This window comes from Panthera uncia, chromosome C2, assembly GCF_023721935.1.
Source record: "Panthera uncia isolate 11264 chromosome C2, Puncia_PCG_1.0, whole genome shotgun sequence".
In the NCBI taxonomy this organism is placed as follows: domain Eukaryota; kingdom Metazoa; phylum Chordata; class Mammalia; order Carnivora; family Felidae; genus Panthera; species Panthera uncia.
The window spans coordinates 91,421,810-91,438,110 of record NC_064810.1 but is presented as its reverse complement, the minus strand read 5'-3'; the positions used below and the strand labels follow the sequence as shown (position 1 = coordinate 91,438,110).

Genomic DNA, 16,301 nt, shown 5'->3' with positions numbered 1-16,301 from the left:
TTAATTTGTATATGCATATAGACATCAAAATATTTAAGCCTAATGTACAGTAGTATTAATAGCTACTTTACCTCTTTCCATAAAATTACATGTGGATATAATTCTAAGGTAGTTTCTTTAAAAATATCGTTATTTTTAGTATTCATCATAGATGTTATTCTGAAAAATCTTAAGTCGAGCTGTATATATTAACATTAAATAACTTAAAAAAATAAACAATACATTTCATATATATATATGGTATTATATATATATATATATATACCAAATATATATATATAATACCGTATATATATATATATACGGTATTATATATATATATATATACCAAAATAGCCCCATTTTAAAGCCATGTAAGTGAAAAAGTTGAGTTTTCAAGAATAAACTAGACCCTCTAAAGGTATTTTTTCATAATTTCAATATTAAATGTATCTTCTTTTCTGACTATGCCAAAAATATACACACTGCTCTTGGTAATTTATGTCAGAAGTATTCATTATGAAAATAAATAAGTTAGTTCATTTGTCTGTTTTCACTTGTTTCTGTAATGACAAACTTATCCTAAATCTAAATGAATTTGCTCCCAAAAGATCTCCCCTATGGAGACAGCATAACCAAAAAACTTTACAATGTACAGATATCCACTACATGCAATCGTAGATTTTCTAATAATAGGGGTAGAAAGTAACCTTCAAGTATCGTCATAATCCAACTGGACTTACAGAGAGCTATCCCATAAAATTAACACTCTAAAGGAAGAAAGTTATTTGAGAAATTTGTCCTTGCTAGAACACCTTTGTTGAAATTCCCATAGGAAACAAAACCATCTATCCATAAAGCACAGAGGGCGCTTGGTATCTAGCACTGACCTTAATGTGCACACAAGTAACACTGCTCTGAATGTAAAGTAAACTCTACAAGCTAAAGAAGAGCCCACATATGCCACCCACAGCTGGAAGAATTTCTTCTGGAAAGAATTCTTTGACGAAGACAGAACGCAAAGCTATTTCAGCTCCTAGTCCTGCTTTCTGTAGCCGTGAGTATCGGTGGTAGTTTGGCTAAAAACAAAACAAAACAAAACAAAACACAAAAAACAAACAAGAACAGAAAGATGGTCCACTTGGAGAACCAGATTTAGACATTTTGTACTTACGTTAGTCAAACACATTTTTCAAAAATTAAATTAACATAAAGTCTGCAGGGAATGGAATTCCATAACTCACAAGTAACAAGGGGAAAGTAATCAACTAAAAAGTGCATCTCTTTCCAAAGCAGGTGCAGGAGGTCAAGATTCTGGAAATTTTCCTTTTACAGGTTTTGATCCAGCCACTTGATGTAACTATTCCTAGTCCGGATTCCCACTGAGAAGTTGGTGGGCCAGCTGGTGAAAATCATGCATCCATGGAAGCCATCCTCAAAGTGATCCAGGGTCACCTCCACACCTGCGCTCTCCAGACGCTTTGCATACATGATCCCATCGTCTCTTAGGACATCATGCTCACACGTCAGAATGTAGGTCTTCGGGAGGTGCCGTAGGACTTCCTGGTCTGCAATGAGCGGGGCCGAGCGAGCATCCAACAGCTGAGGGATCTCCCTCAGAATCCTGGCGTTGCCGGTGGTCTGCACCACAGGCTTGTAGTCCTTTGTGATGGATGCAGGCAAGAGGGACGTCCAGTTTAGACGGGCCCTGAGGGCAACTGCCTCTTCCACGTCCATCGAAGTGTGGTTGTTAACAATCATCGCCTGGACAAAGTCATAGTTGCCTTTGAAGTAGTCCACCCAGTACTTCACCATGACGTAGCGGGGCAGGATTGGGGTGTTCACATTTTGCTGGTAAGAGGGCGTGTTGAAATCTAAAGCTTGAAGAACTGGATAAATTAAAGCTTGCACTTTGAGCTTGCTTTTGAGGTTGGCATCTTGAGTAAACTGGAGAAGAGGAAGCAGACACATTATTTCCTGCTGCATGGCTCTTTGTATGAAAACCACACCTTTTAAAGTAGCTGAATGCATTACCTGGAATCAGTCAAAAGGTTCTAACTAGGAAATTTCTACCAGACGTGGTATTAAGTAATACGGTTTATGAAATAAAAACTTCCCCACCACCCACCACCAGCACCACTCCCCACACATGCATCAAGCTGCTGGATGTTTACTAAGAAAGTTATGATGTTTGCAACCCATGTTTTTAGTGAACACTGCAAATGCATGTGATCTCTTAGGTCTTTAACCCCCCGTGAACACTTCACTTGTATCTATCCTTCGGCACTAGCACACCTTGCTGGGTACTATGGATGGATAACATGAGAACTTTTCTTAGTTCAGTATTCTGTGCAAAGTGAAAAAAGGCAATGGCTTTCTAGGGAGAAACAAACTAGTCTAACTCTTCCAGAGGAGAAGGGTAGGAAAAGCTAAATGAACAGATGATGGGACTCCAAAGTGTTATAGCAGGACCTCAGGATATCTCCTCTGATGAGCATTTAGTCTTCATGCTGCATAAGTGAGAATTTAGATAGTGCTGGCAACATGCCCTCCATTCTCCTTAATGAGCATGTGCCCCAGAGTTGAGGTTAAATGGGAATGTGAACGCATCCTCTACCTCATCAGATCTCCATCCCCCCATGCCTTCACAAAATGTGAACACACTGCCTCATTTTCCAGTCCTAGGGTCCAAAATGGTACACATTTTTATGTAACATCTAAAAGGCAGCTAACTAGGTCACTGGGTTTTATAGGCAACTAAACAACCTTCAAGGTCACTTTAGCTGTACAATTTTGTTTCACGTCAGAGTTTAGAACCCCATCCCCCAGGGAAGATATAACTGCTCTATAAAAGCAAAAGGAAATGATCAGTTAATAGTACTATTAATATGTGCCAGGAATTGCATATACATCATTTCACTAAGTCCCGGCAATAGTCCTGCAATCAGATGGCATTATCCTCATTTTCCTGAGAGTCAGAGATATTCAGGGGCTTGCCTGAAGCCCTGTAGCTTCCAAAGCAGGGAGACTGGATTCCATTCCACTGCTAATTTTAAAGCCCATGATCCTCTCCCCACTGCACCAGGACTTTCTTCTTACCACATCAGAACACATGTATAGCAAACCCATCAGTGCCCAACGAAGTTCTCTATGTACTGCAATTTGAGAATACCAAAAGAAATCTGGAGATGAGAAGACAGAGATGCTCTTCTAAACTTGTTTAATCCATCAGAGGAAGAAAATATACTTATCTTTGAATTTACACAGCCACCCAAAATTTTGGGTGCTATTAGAGCTAGAAAGTTTTAACCAGAGAATTTAACCAGGTAAGCTCAGGTTAACTGGTATTATAACACTCGAAGTGGCTGACCCATTTCAATTTTTTTTCTTTTAGATTTTAAAAAATGTTGGGAAACACTTTTTAGCTTTTCAGTTTGACTCAAAGTTCTAAGGAAACAATCTTAGCAACTGGAATTTAAGCAAAAATATTTTGCAAGTCCAGTATGGAAAAGAAGCTGGAGATACTTGATTTCCATGCATATTGCTGAGGAGCAAGAGAGCCCTATAAACTGTTAGCCCATCTTTCATATTAATTGTAATCAGGGACTTTCCAAAGACTCAGAGGTGACATCTCTTTCAATTACCCCTCTTGCTACTTCAGAAAGATCCGAGAATTCTCCCAGCGCAGTCATCTGAATAACGTGGCCCCATACTGACCAGCCTACCTGCTAAGCCTTTGCCATACATAGCGAAGAATATGTTTGTAGGTCTGCAGGTTAGTGAGAATCCTCTTACCACCAGCATGTCAGGGCAATCTGTTACCTGTTGGCCCAGAGCAGCAGCCAAATTCCCACCAGCACTGTCACCAGAAATGCCAATTCTGCCCGGGTCAACCGAATACTTGTGTAAGACTTCTGGCTGCAGAAAATACTTCGTGGCACGTACAACATCATGAATTTGCGCAGGAAAATAAACCTTTGGAACTAGCCTGTATCTGTGAAGACAAAAGTTGTATTCATTTAAGGACTTCACCAAGTCTTTATAGGCCCTTTAAAGTTTATGGGGAAGCTGGTTCTTTTGACACAGAAGTAAACAGGTAAGGATTGAAATAAATATAAAATTGAACCATTCATTTTCTTTTTTTAAAAAAAGTTTATTTTGAGAGAGAGAGAGGGTTGGGGGGAGCATGAGTGGGGGAGGGGCAGAGAGAGAGAGGGAGAGAGAATCCCAAGCAGGCTCTTAACTGACAGCTCATGAACCGTGAGATCATGACCTGAGCCAAAATCAATAGTTGGATGCTTGACCAACTGAGCCACCCAAGCGCCCCTGAGCCATTCATTTTCTTGCAAATCAAATACTTAGTTTAAAAATGTAATGATTTGGCGGTATCTGGATGGCTCAGTCGGTTAAGCATCCAACTTTGGCTCAAGTCATGATCTCACAATTCGTAAGTTTGAGCTCTGCATCAGGCTCTGTGCTGACAGCTCAGGGCCTGGAGCCTGCTTCGGATTCTGTGTCTCCCTCTCTCTCTGCCCCTCCTCTGCTCACACTCTGTCTATCCCTCTCTCAAAAATAAACATTAAAGAAAAAGGGATTAAAAATGTAATGATTTTGTATTAGCAATAATCTTTCCCCCCTTTTTTATCATCAGCCATGAAACACAACTTCAAAGTTAAAGGTGGATGTTGATTATTAAGATATGGGTAGAACCGTAACAGATTTGGGAATTTTATTTCTGGAAATCAGTGTTCAATTCACGACACTTATGGATTAGAAGGTGACTTGGCAACATCAACCACTTCATCGGTCTCCTGTTTAATGACTCCATATGGGATCCTTCATGATTTACTTGAGAAACACAGCAAAATTGTGTCAGATACCCCATCCACGATAACATCTTACAAATCCATAGTTGCTGGTAGTCTCTGCTTGGAGTGCCCTCTCAGCCTCCTCCTTCTTTCCCTATTAATTCTCACTCAGCCTTTAAGCCTTACTCATGGGTTTAGACTCCTCCAGGTAGATTTCCTTGACTATAACTCCACTTGCTTCTGGGGCTGAGCTGGATGCCTTTCCTTGATCCTTCTATGTGCTGGAGTATATTACTGTTCTTACTGCCTCATCTTAAAATGACTTATGTGTTTCTTCTGAAGAGTATGTTCTCTGAAATCAGGACTATGTTTTATTCATCGCTGTGTTCCCAGTATCTATCAATGTGCTAGGCACATAATCATCCATCCAGTAAACCCTTTTATTAACATACCTTCCTTTTGCAGACAAAAGAAACTGGGGCACCAAAAAGTTACTTTATTTGTAAAATAAGTCAAACACAGATAAAAACAAGGTGGAATAGAAACTAAGTACTTAATTAAAATCTAGTAATATTAAGAATTCAGGTCTTGGGGTGCTTGGGTGGCTCAGGCAGTTAAGCGTCCTACTCTTGACCTTGGCTCAGGTCATGATCTCACAGTTCATGGGTTCAAGCCCCATGTCGGACTCTGCACTGATGGTGTTGTGCCTGGTTGGAATTCTCTCTCCCTCTCTCTGCCCCTCCTCTGATCGTGCTCTCTCTCTTCAAAGAAATAAACAAACAAACAAAAAAAACCTCAGGTCTTTTCATTTTCATTTTATAATTAACATACCTATTCTTAGAAACTTATTTTCTCCCATCTAAAATCCAGCTAATTATCTTGCCATTCAATGCAAATACAATCAAATGAACATTTGTGAAATACTCTGAGAAGTAGTGAATATTGATTACTGCATTTTAAAAGTCCTAAATGTGACATTCCTTCAGTGGTTACCTTATAACAGATAAAATAATTTTTCTAATTTCTTTTTTATTTTCCTATCTGCGGTGATCATTTAATCATCCAAAATGTTTTTTGTCCCATTGAATTTCATTATGCCCTAAAGTGGCTGCTATGCTATATAGTACTACTATCCTACTGATCAATGAGTGAAAAGAGTAGGATTATACAATTGTGTCCACTAGATGGCGCCATCTTATATGATTCCATTTACCCCCAGTTTTAGGACTTGATCTCAATTTGAACTTCAGTTTACCAAGCTGAATTCTTAATTCTTTCAATGAAATAAACACACATGTCCTTCATGAGTCAAGTTGTGAGAATAAGGGCTATTTTGTCTCAGCAAGATTCCATATATCATAATAAACTGTTTTCCTGGTAGCCCAATATGACAGAGCATATTCTACCAGTACACATACATGAATTGAATCTTCAGATGTTATTTCCCAAAAGGTCTAGTGACTTTGAATCAAGAGAAATTGGTGGGACACCTGAGTGGCTCAGCTGGTTAAGCATCTGACTCTTGATTTCAGCTCAGGTCATGATCTCACAGTTCTTGAGTGCACACCTGCTTGAGATTCCCCCTCTTTCTCTTTGGCTCCCCTACTCACACTCTGTCTCTCTCAAAATAAATAAACTTTAAAAAAAAAAAAAAGAAATTTCTAATTAAGAAAAAAGATACCCTGCTACTGCCACAATCTTATCAGTTGATTAATAACTGGCTCAGATAGCAGAGTAAACATACTTAAAAAAAAACCCAACAGATTATAATACAAGCGTCTTCCTGGTGCCCTTAAAGATCTACCTCCTAAACCCTTCTCTTTGTTCAAGCTCAAAACTTTCTCTAATTTTATTCAATAAAAAGGGACACTATTTTCATAGATTTGAAAATATAGTGAAACTATACATTTCTGAGGTCACCCAGTTCAAGATAAGCCTTGAAAGTAACTTGAATTTGACCTGAGAAGTATAAAAGTTCTGTAATATTTTTATAGCCACAGAACACTCAAGAGTCAGAAGAAAATTTATGAGTGCTATAGCCAAAGAAAGCAAGTATAAATGTATTTGTCTGCAGCTTTTGTTTAAAGATAGGTCTCTGCAAAGTACTGAAAGGATTCTGACTTTTTTTAATTTCACAATTATAGATCTTGAGTTAAAGCACCTGATGAATTTATGGCAGGTATAGTCACAATTTGCCCAGCTCACTGCAGGGATAGATGACTCTGCAGTGCTGGCTTCTGCCTATCTGTTAACTGCACATGCCTCCTGCTATAGAAATACAAAATTTGCTTGTAAACTCAGGAATGAAGCTTAATCAGTTTAACAAATGTGTACACTCTATAAAAATTATCTTATTTCTGCTAGGTGAGGCACCCGCCAAATATGCTACAGATGCGTTTCACTCAAATTGCAGGGCAAACCCGTGGGTTTAAGAATGAGAACATGACGGGGGCGCCTGGGCAGCTCAGTCTGTTAAGTGTCCAACTTCAGCTCAGGTCATGATCTCATGGTTCGTGGGTTCGAGCCCCGTGTTGGGCTCTGTGCTGACAGCTCAGAGCCTGGAGCCTGCTTCAGATTCTGTGTCTCCCTCTCTCTCTGCCCCTCCTCTGCTTATGCCCTGTCTCTCTCTCTCAATAAATAAAAAAATATTTAAAAAATAAAAAAAAAAGAAAGAAAAGGATGAGAACATGAGGCTCCAGGAGGATGCATAACTTGTCTACAACAGCTAAGTGGCAAAGCTGAGTGGTGAATTCACCACTGACTTCAAAACCCACATGTAACCCCTGCCTTAAAAAATATTCTTATTCTTGAAAATCCACAGCCTTTTAAATGTGTGTCTGTGTGTTTTCTCATGACCTCATCAAAGCAGTAAATTCTCAGACTATAGACTTCTGACATCACAGGACACCCCTTATGATTTCAATGGTTTTGCAAAAATATTCTCAAACAAACCACCTAGCACAGTGCCTGGCATGTGGTGCATCTTTATGAATATACTTTTCTTTCTTCCAAACAAAACTTTAAAGATTTATTTTACACTTTTACATATAAAATATGTCATATGGCACCACCTGTGGCGAGGAAAGTGATAAGCCATATGGCTTTAAAAAAAACATAAAAAAAAAGAAATTGTTCCTAACCTACCTACTCTGGGGGCACATCGTCAAGGCCTCTACTTCCTGTATTCTTTTTTTTTTTTTTTTTTTTTTTTCTTAACGTTTATTTATTTTTGAGACAGAGAGAGACAGAGCATGAACGGGGGAGGGTCAGAGAGAGAGGGAGACACAGAATCTGAAACGGGCTCCAGGCTCTGAGCTGTCAGCACAGAGCCCGACACGGGGCTCAAACTTGTGAACCATGAGATCATGACCTGAGCCGAAGTCGGAAACTTAACCGACTGAGCCACCCAGGCGCCCCTATGATCACTTTCTTAAGTCTTTTCTTTTTTCCACTTGAGTCTTTTATTTATTTTTATTTTTTTAACGTTTTATTTATTTTTGAGACAGGGAGAATCAGAGCACGAACAGGGGAGGGTCAGAGAGAGGGAGACACAGAATCTGAGACAGGCTCCAGGCCTTGAGCTGTCAGCACAGAGCCCGACATGGGGATCGAACTCACGGACCGCGAGATCGTGACCTGGCTGAAGTCGGCCGCTTAACCGACTGAGCCACCCAGGCGCCCCTACTTCCTGTATTCCTATGCGTAGTTCAGGGTTTCTCAACTCAGCATGCATCCTAGGATAATCCTGGGAGTTTTACAAAAACATTGAGGCCTGAGGCCATCTATGAAACATTCCAAAGTATTTGGTCTGGGGTGGAGCCTAGCATGTCTATATTTGAAGGAAAATCTTCCCCCCACCGCCCACCCCCAATAATTCTAACGCACAGCCAAACTTGAGAAATATCACAGAGTCCAGCCCATACAGTCACTGTTCTCCGAACACATCTGCCTGTTACCTTCCCCAGTGCTTTGGTCTCTATTCTCTCTGCCCTTCCCCCAGCAACTCATCAAATGTTCCGATCCTGTAAATTTAATCTCAAATGCCACTTCTTTCATGAAACCCTCTCCGAGTCCAGCCAAAAGTCACTCTCCTTCCTTGGAGCTCTCAAAGTCGAACAATAGGTCATAGCACAGACACCTCTATTTCCTCTAGAAGTAGATGGAAAGTCATAATTATGTACTAAAGACTCTGATGTACACGTACCTAAGATAAGCAGTATCATGCCTCTGGTCTGTTACTTTATTACCTACTTTATTCACGGTACCAAGGAAATGGAGAGATGCTCAGAAAGACTTACAAGGTCTTTCTTAAGTCCAAAGCAGACATGCACACAAGCCCAGAGTGGGGGGAGTTGATCCAAACCCACTGAAGTTGAAGTCCTGAATGACACTAGCATTCTATGAGCATTGTGATACACGTTGTCCCTCAAAATAACCTAACCTGGCAACAGTGTGTACAAACTTGAGCTGCAGGCAAGGACATTGAGGTTGCTTCATGCAGTGCTACTTAGGTGAAAGATACAGGAGATACACTGGAATGAAATTATACTCCTTTAGATTCAGTAGGATTAAAATAAAATCTCCTTCCTTTTTTTCTGTTTTGGCTTCCCCACGCTCCCTCTTACCATCTCCTGAGAAGAGTTCAATAGATTCACCTTGAGAACATAAAAAGGTTAATTATGTTCCTCAGTCTTAAAGAATCCCTGTCTTCAGCAGGGGTTATCTGAAACAAATCAATTATATCCCTACTATGCTCTCTATTTGAGAGAGACAACTCCAGAGGAAGAATCTCTTTATTCCTCTACCAGGCAGATGCTTTTTTTCTATTAAAGAAACACAAAAATAAATAAATAAAATAAGATAAAAAAATAATAAAATAAACATATAATAAAATTGCACAAAAGTGGAAGCATAAAGGTTAAGGTTAAGGAAAGTTCTTCCTTTCTGTTTCTATTCTCAAAATCTGCCCCTGCAATAGTTTTGACTGCCAGCCATTCAGCAAGGGAGAGCTGAGATCAGTGAAGGCTTGGCTGATTGGACAAGAATGACATTCAAAAGAATTGACAAGAGGTCAGGATGCTTTGCCAAAACCCTAGGAGTGACTGAGCCTAGAACTGTGATCCCACGCTCTTTCTCTGTCTCTCTCAAAAACAAACATTAAAAAAAGTTTTTTTTAATGAAGCGATTCTTTGATGCACAGTTCACAATTTAAGACTTTCTGAGACTTATCTATATACACAGCAGGGATCTCCCCAGGCTCTTGGTGTTTATCTAAACTGCCTCCTCCCATTCAGACCAAACCTTGCCTATACCCACAAGGGTAACAAAGGCGCCAGAGCACTCCCAGGTGGCCATGAAAGCCCAAGGAGGCTTAGTGCCTCCTCCCCCTGGCCTCCTTTCGCAATTTCAGAAGCTAAACGTAGCTTCCTAGAGCTCAGGTGTGGGTGGAAGCTAGCTTCACAGCCTCACTGTGGTTTGCAGTCAGGTGCTCCGCAGCTGCATCACAGGCTTTTTGTAAAAGCTCCGATTACCCCCTGCTCCCCAGAAATTCTCAAAGACCTAAACCACAAGAGTGAAACCAGTGGATTTTTCAGGTTACTAGAAAACACAGCCAAGAAGACATTAGTCGAATATGTCTAAACAGGAGAGATTCATTAGCTAAGGATAAGGAAGAAAAGAAAACAAGCTACTTCTTAAAAGAAGCACATTATCTTTCTCTAGCATTAAGTTATTTGTGATGTTGGCCTTTACATTGGCTAAAGTTGGCCTGGACTGAGTGAAAGGGAAATTTTCAAATCTTTCCTTCTTCAGAGGAGAACCCTCAGGAATCTGATCTGCCCACCATCCGGTGCTGCCCAGATCGGAGTGATGCATGAGGATTTCTCTCCTCAGGACTCAGAGGAAGAGCAGGAAAAGGAACAGAGAGCAAGTCACAGCTAGGTCCCCGTCACTCTGTGTTCTTCTGAGCATCTTATTTGTACAACTATTTACTGAGATGTGTGGTGTACTGAGCCTCCCAAAAGCACTCTGATTTTGTCAGCTTGCACTCATCTAATTTTATGGATTAAAAAGAGAAACACAAAGATCTCCTTCCTTATAACCCTGTTTGCCACAGACTAAGATAAGTACTCCAGCTTCTTTTCTGTCTACATTAGCAACATTCTTTACAGCTCTGTGAAGTTTCAAGTGCTGTGTGCACAATGCCACCTGACATTTGGTGGAATGGGACTATGTCTCCACCTACATAAAATAGGGAGTTGGAGTGTAGAAAAGATTTAACTAAAAGCAAAGCACAACTTAAAAACAGTTTTCCATACCCAAAAAAAGCAACGAAGATGCCTTGTAGAAGTAATGAATTAAGTAGATTAAATAGAATTTAATCACATCCAACATGCCTCCTTTGCTATTATCTGACATTTTATCTTTAAAAAAAAAAGATGGGGGCACCTGGGTGGCTCTGTGGGGTAAGCATCCAACTCTTGGTTTTGGCTCAGGTCATGATCACACGGTTCGTGGGTTCGAACCCCACATCGCACTCTGTGCTGACAGCAAGGAGCCTGCTTGGGATTCTGTCTCCCCCTCTCTTTCTGCCCCTCCCTTGCTCACTCTCTCCTTCACTCTCCAAAATAAACAAATAAACATTAAAAAAAAAAAAGAAATTAGGGGCACCTGGGTAGCTCAGTAGGTTGAACACCTGACTTCGGCTTAGGTCATGATCTCGTGGTTTGTGAGTTCGAGCCCCACATCGGGCTCGCTGCTGTCAGTGCAGAGCCCGCTTTGGATCCTCTGTTCTCCTCTCACTACCCTTCCCCTGCTTAAGCACTCTCTCAAAAAAATAAACACTTTTAAAAAAAAGAAATTAAATCTTCCTTATGTCTTATGGTTTCAGTACTGTGTCTTATTATATAAACTACAGGTAAAAAGATACAGTGTTCTGGCTAAAATGCACTATGAAATAGGTTTATGAAAATAGGTTTAGAAACATAAAATAGGACCTTCCTAGATTATATAAATGAGCATGAATTCATGTATCTTACTTGCGTAGTATAAGATGAACTTTATTTGTTTAACAAATATTTGTGGGCAACTGATATATAAGAACAGCATCGTATTGTAGAAGCAACTGAACAGAAGCATGGTCTATTTTTATACCTTAAGGCTGTTATCTACCTTAGTTGCTGGGTCTGTTCCCAGAACTGTGAGCCAGCACCAGCAACATGAACTGAGGCGTTCCAGCTCCTGGTACTCGCTGCATGGGAGTGATTCCATTACCAGGGCTGCCCTCAACCACTGCCTACCAGCTTCCTCAGGCTATAACCTTCCCCAGAGCCACACCCCATGGGAAGCTAAGCCATGCCGCCACCCAAACCTGTGGCCCTCAAGGATAAGGAGCAGTGGTCTCCAGACAGCCTCCCCACTAGAAGGTAGAATTCCAGGAGAACCAGGGGTCCATCATCCTCCTAAGACTCTCAAATCATCCACTCCTCTTTCTTATTTTCCTTATTCATGGCCAGGAATCTCCCCATCTGTCTTCTCTTATGTTTTGTTCCCTTCGCGCTCTTTGCTTTCTCCCCTTCCTCCCAAGCCTTCTCATTACACCACTCTGGACTCTCATGACCAACTCACTTTGTCTAACTAGATTCTGCTCATTCTTAGGAGCTCAATGCAAACATCACTTTCTTTAAGACATGAATTCTCTGACCCTTCAAACTAGGTAAGATCTTACCTATTTGGTGAGGTACCAGGATTTTTGCATTATTACTTTCACCACAATTGCTATAATTATTATTCACATTCTTATTAATACTATTAATAATAAACCCTTTAAACTAGGTAAGATATTACCTATTTGATGCCTTCTACTTCATATCACTTACCATAATTTAACCTTACTTGTGTTTTGTTTTTTCATCTAGATTGTAACCCCCAGGAGGCAGGATTATGATTGCTTTACACTGTTATGTCAGCAGAGTGTAACACAGTTACTGGCACATAACAGAAATTCAATAAACATTTGTGGAATAGAAGAAAGAGGAAAGAAGTGAGCAGTGAGAAGAAATATGTTCCCAAGTTAGATAGCTGAATATACTTTCCAAGAGAAACAGCATGATCATGGACCACGTGGTGTTGGCTATCCTTCAACTAGAGCATAGGTTATGTGACTTTTTGTGGGCTGGCTGGCCTAGATTCTAACCACCTTAGCTCTTGATTTCTGCAAAGGAGTGCTGTGAGTTCCAAACACACAGTTGATAAATAAATTTGTAAGTTGGGTCTTTCCATTCCACGGCTAGAGCACTGATCCTCCAGACTTGTCTAGTGCATTAGAGTATCTGAAGCCCTCTTGCCTCCACTGTCCAAACTGATACTCATGACAATTCTCTGGAGTCACTGACCTAACTCAACATGTGTTTTACTTAGCCTACATGTTCTAAGTCTTGCACTAGGTGATGGGAACCAAAGGAAAGAAGACATGATTTCTCTTCCCAGTAGCTCACATTCTAGATATACAGGAAGGATTCTTAACTCCAGTTTGCACATTTCATTAAATGATCTGCCTGAGGTCATGCAGTCATGAGTAACAGTACTTGCCTACTGCTGTGACGCCTCCCAGTAATAAACTTGTGGATAGTACACTACATAGATGAGGCACAATGGAAAGGTAAGATGAGAGCAGTCCTTCTAGATTTAAAAGAAATCTTAAAAACATCCTATCTATGTTTTATGATAAGCCTGGAATTAAAAGAACACCTGTTTTACTTGAGACAGATGGTGACGGGTAGAGAAGGGCATGTAGGAAGAATTTAGGCACGTTGCCCTTTGCTTATATTGAAGCCCTGGATGGTAAGGCCTGTGTGGAGAATCCCCACGGTGCCAAGTTAAGTAAGCCCAGTTTCCCTCCTTTTCTCAGGCTTTTGAGGATTTGAGGAGCTGGAGCTACACAGGAAACCACTGAAAAGTCCATGAGGCTGGTTCCTCAGTTCTGAGCTGTAGGGTCTAGCTCTATAATGGGGCTCAGCTACTTAAACAGCTCCTGCTTTTCTCTGGCCAGCTGCCCAGGCTAGATGATGCAATCCTTTACTTGAAGGTTCCTACATTATAAAACTGCACTGAGGGCCCTTGAGTGACCTGGGTGGTGTGTGGAGAGGCCAGGGAAGGCTGGGAGCTGTCCAGAGCTGTCTCGGAGGGCAAATCTGCTAAGGAGGAGCAATAACACTGCTCCGTGTGACGAAGTCTTCTGTTCCAGGATCACAGCTGCCCAAGTGACTTGGGACACCAGCCCTTCCCAGACCCTGCAGAAGAACAGATTCTCTTAGGTCTCAGATCTGGAGCAAGGGCACAGAGGGGATGAGCTATGGTGGAGAGAGGCAGAGGGAAGAAGAGAGCTGGATGAGCTCCGGGCGTGGAAAGTGGTTAATGTTATAATCTTGTCGCTCAGCATTATCAGCTTTCTTCAATACTGGCTTGATATTGGATTAAAAATGTATAGGGGCCTCAACACCTGGGTTTAATGCCTCACTCTATTTATGTAACTTGCTAGCTATGTAACCTTATGAAGGTTACTTAACTTCTGGGCTCTCAATTTCCTCATCTATGAGAAAAATAACAAAATACTTACCTTGGATGATTTATATGAGAATTAAGAAAGACTCCTTATTCATTCCTTCCATAAATATTTATTGAATACTCACTATCTGCCAGGGATGTCTCCAGGCACTAATGATTAACAATGAACAAAACAGGGGCTCCTGGATGGCTCAGTCAGTTAAGCGTCGGACTTCAGCTCAGGTTATGATCTTGCAGTCTGTCAGTTTGAGCCCCTCATGGGGCTCTGTGCTGACAACTCAGAGCCTGAAGTCTGCTTTGGATTCTGTGTTTCCCTTTCTCTCTCTGCCCCTCCCCCACTCATGGTCTGTCTGTCTCTCTCTCTCTCAAAAATAAACATTAAAAAAAATTAAAACAAACGGTGAACAAAACAGGCAAAAATCCCTAAAATCCCTCTCTTCATGGAACTTGCTTAGTCTATTTCAACCTAGCACACTACACACATGATAAGTATTTATTATGTATTAAATATTTATTATGGTCTGTCAGAGGTTGATGACAGTTCTGGAGGAAAATAAAACAGGAAAAGTGGGCTGCAATTTTAAATAGTATCAAGAAAAGCCTTGCTGAAAGGATGATATGTGAACAAAGGTCTGAAGGAGGAGAGACAATGTATGTAAATGCACTCACTGGCACATGCCTGCCACAGGACAGGTACCAGGATTTCTGTATTATTACTATCGCCACAATTGCTATAATTATTAGTCATACTGTTAGTAGTACTATTAATACTAATGACAATAACGGCATTGACTGAGATTTGCTGAACACATTACATTTACAAGGTCTGAGATACAGAACAGAACTCCAGCAGAATGACTTTTCCAACTCCTAATTGGTTTTTAAATTTTATTTAAAAAAATTTTTTTGACGTTTATTCGTTTTTGAGAGAGAGAGAGAGACAGAGCACGAGCAAGGGAGGGACAGAGAGAGAGGGAGACACAGAATCCGAGGCAGGCTCCAGGCTCTGAGCTGCCAGCACAGAGCCTGAGGTGGGGCTTGAACCCACAAACCGCAAGATCATGACCTGAGCTGAAGCCGGATGATTAACTGACTGAGCCACCCAGGCACCCCTGGTTTTAAATTTTAAAAGGTAGTAAACAAAATTATTTCCTGCAGATAACTGATCGTATATTTTCCTCAATTTCTGTTAATTCTTTTCAGAACTTTTCCAGAAGTTTTCAAAACTAAAATAAAAAGATAATTCAAGGTGTTATAAAACTAGTTCAAGAAATTCTACGTTATATCAGAAAATCATTTTGTGTGACCTTGGGCAAATCCCTTCATCTTTCTGGATCTGTATTTTGCACTTTATTTTACTGATTACAAACTACAGTAACTAGATGGTTATCGAAGATCCCTTCTTAAAAATTATTTTTTTATGACTAGTATTAATTACTTACTCAATGGAGACAATGACAGCATTCAATTCTTCAGCCATTGCTGTGCACAGTTCATCGTAATACCTGATTTCTAAAAGAGACAAAGGAACAATCATTATTAAACAAGTTACTTAACACTGTCCATTCTTAAATTCTGCTAATCGTGGATTGCTCTTAGACTTGCACTTAAGTTATTAATAATAAAAACCATAAAAAGCAAATATCGAAATATGTATCATTAATAGGGTTACATATACAAATGCAAAAATTAAATCTGGTTTCTAATAAAATGCAATTAGTATCAAATAACAGGACATCCATATTAGGTTACCTTTGAATGCGTTTTTAACTAAGTAGCCATTGATTTCATAATAGGCTATGTGAAATGCACCAAATTCTGATTTTGTAGCTCTTCAAACATACGTGTTTTCAAAAAACACTGCAGATGAAGAGTTACCTCCTTAGAACTACATAATTTTTCTGTTTTAATATCTTTATTTGCTGCAATTCAATTGAATTCTTCCAATTT

The 16,301-nt window shown here is 40.2% G+C and overlaps 1 protein-coding gene across 1 annotated transcript in view; it reads right to left on the bottom strand.

The window, feature by feature from the left end:
• Positions 1–302: 302 nt before the first annotated feature.
• Positions 303–16,301, bottom strand: part of NCEH1 (neutral cholesterol ester hydrolase 1) — a 58,948-nt gene continuing 42,949 nt past the window's right edge. The window contains exons 3-5 of the mRNA XM_049629597.1: positions 15,794–15,863; positions 3,802–3,973; positions 303–1,926 (exon numbers count right to left, since the gene is read on the bottom strand). Coding sequence (XP_049485554.1) covers positions 1,309–1,926; positions 3,802–3,973; positions 15,794–15,863 — 860 coding nt within the window. The 3' untranslated portion in view covers positions 303–1,308. The remainder of the gene's footprint in view (positions 1,927–3,801; positions 3,974–15,793; positions 15,864–16,301) is intronic.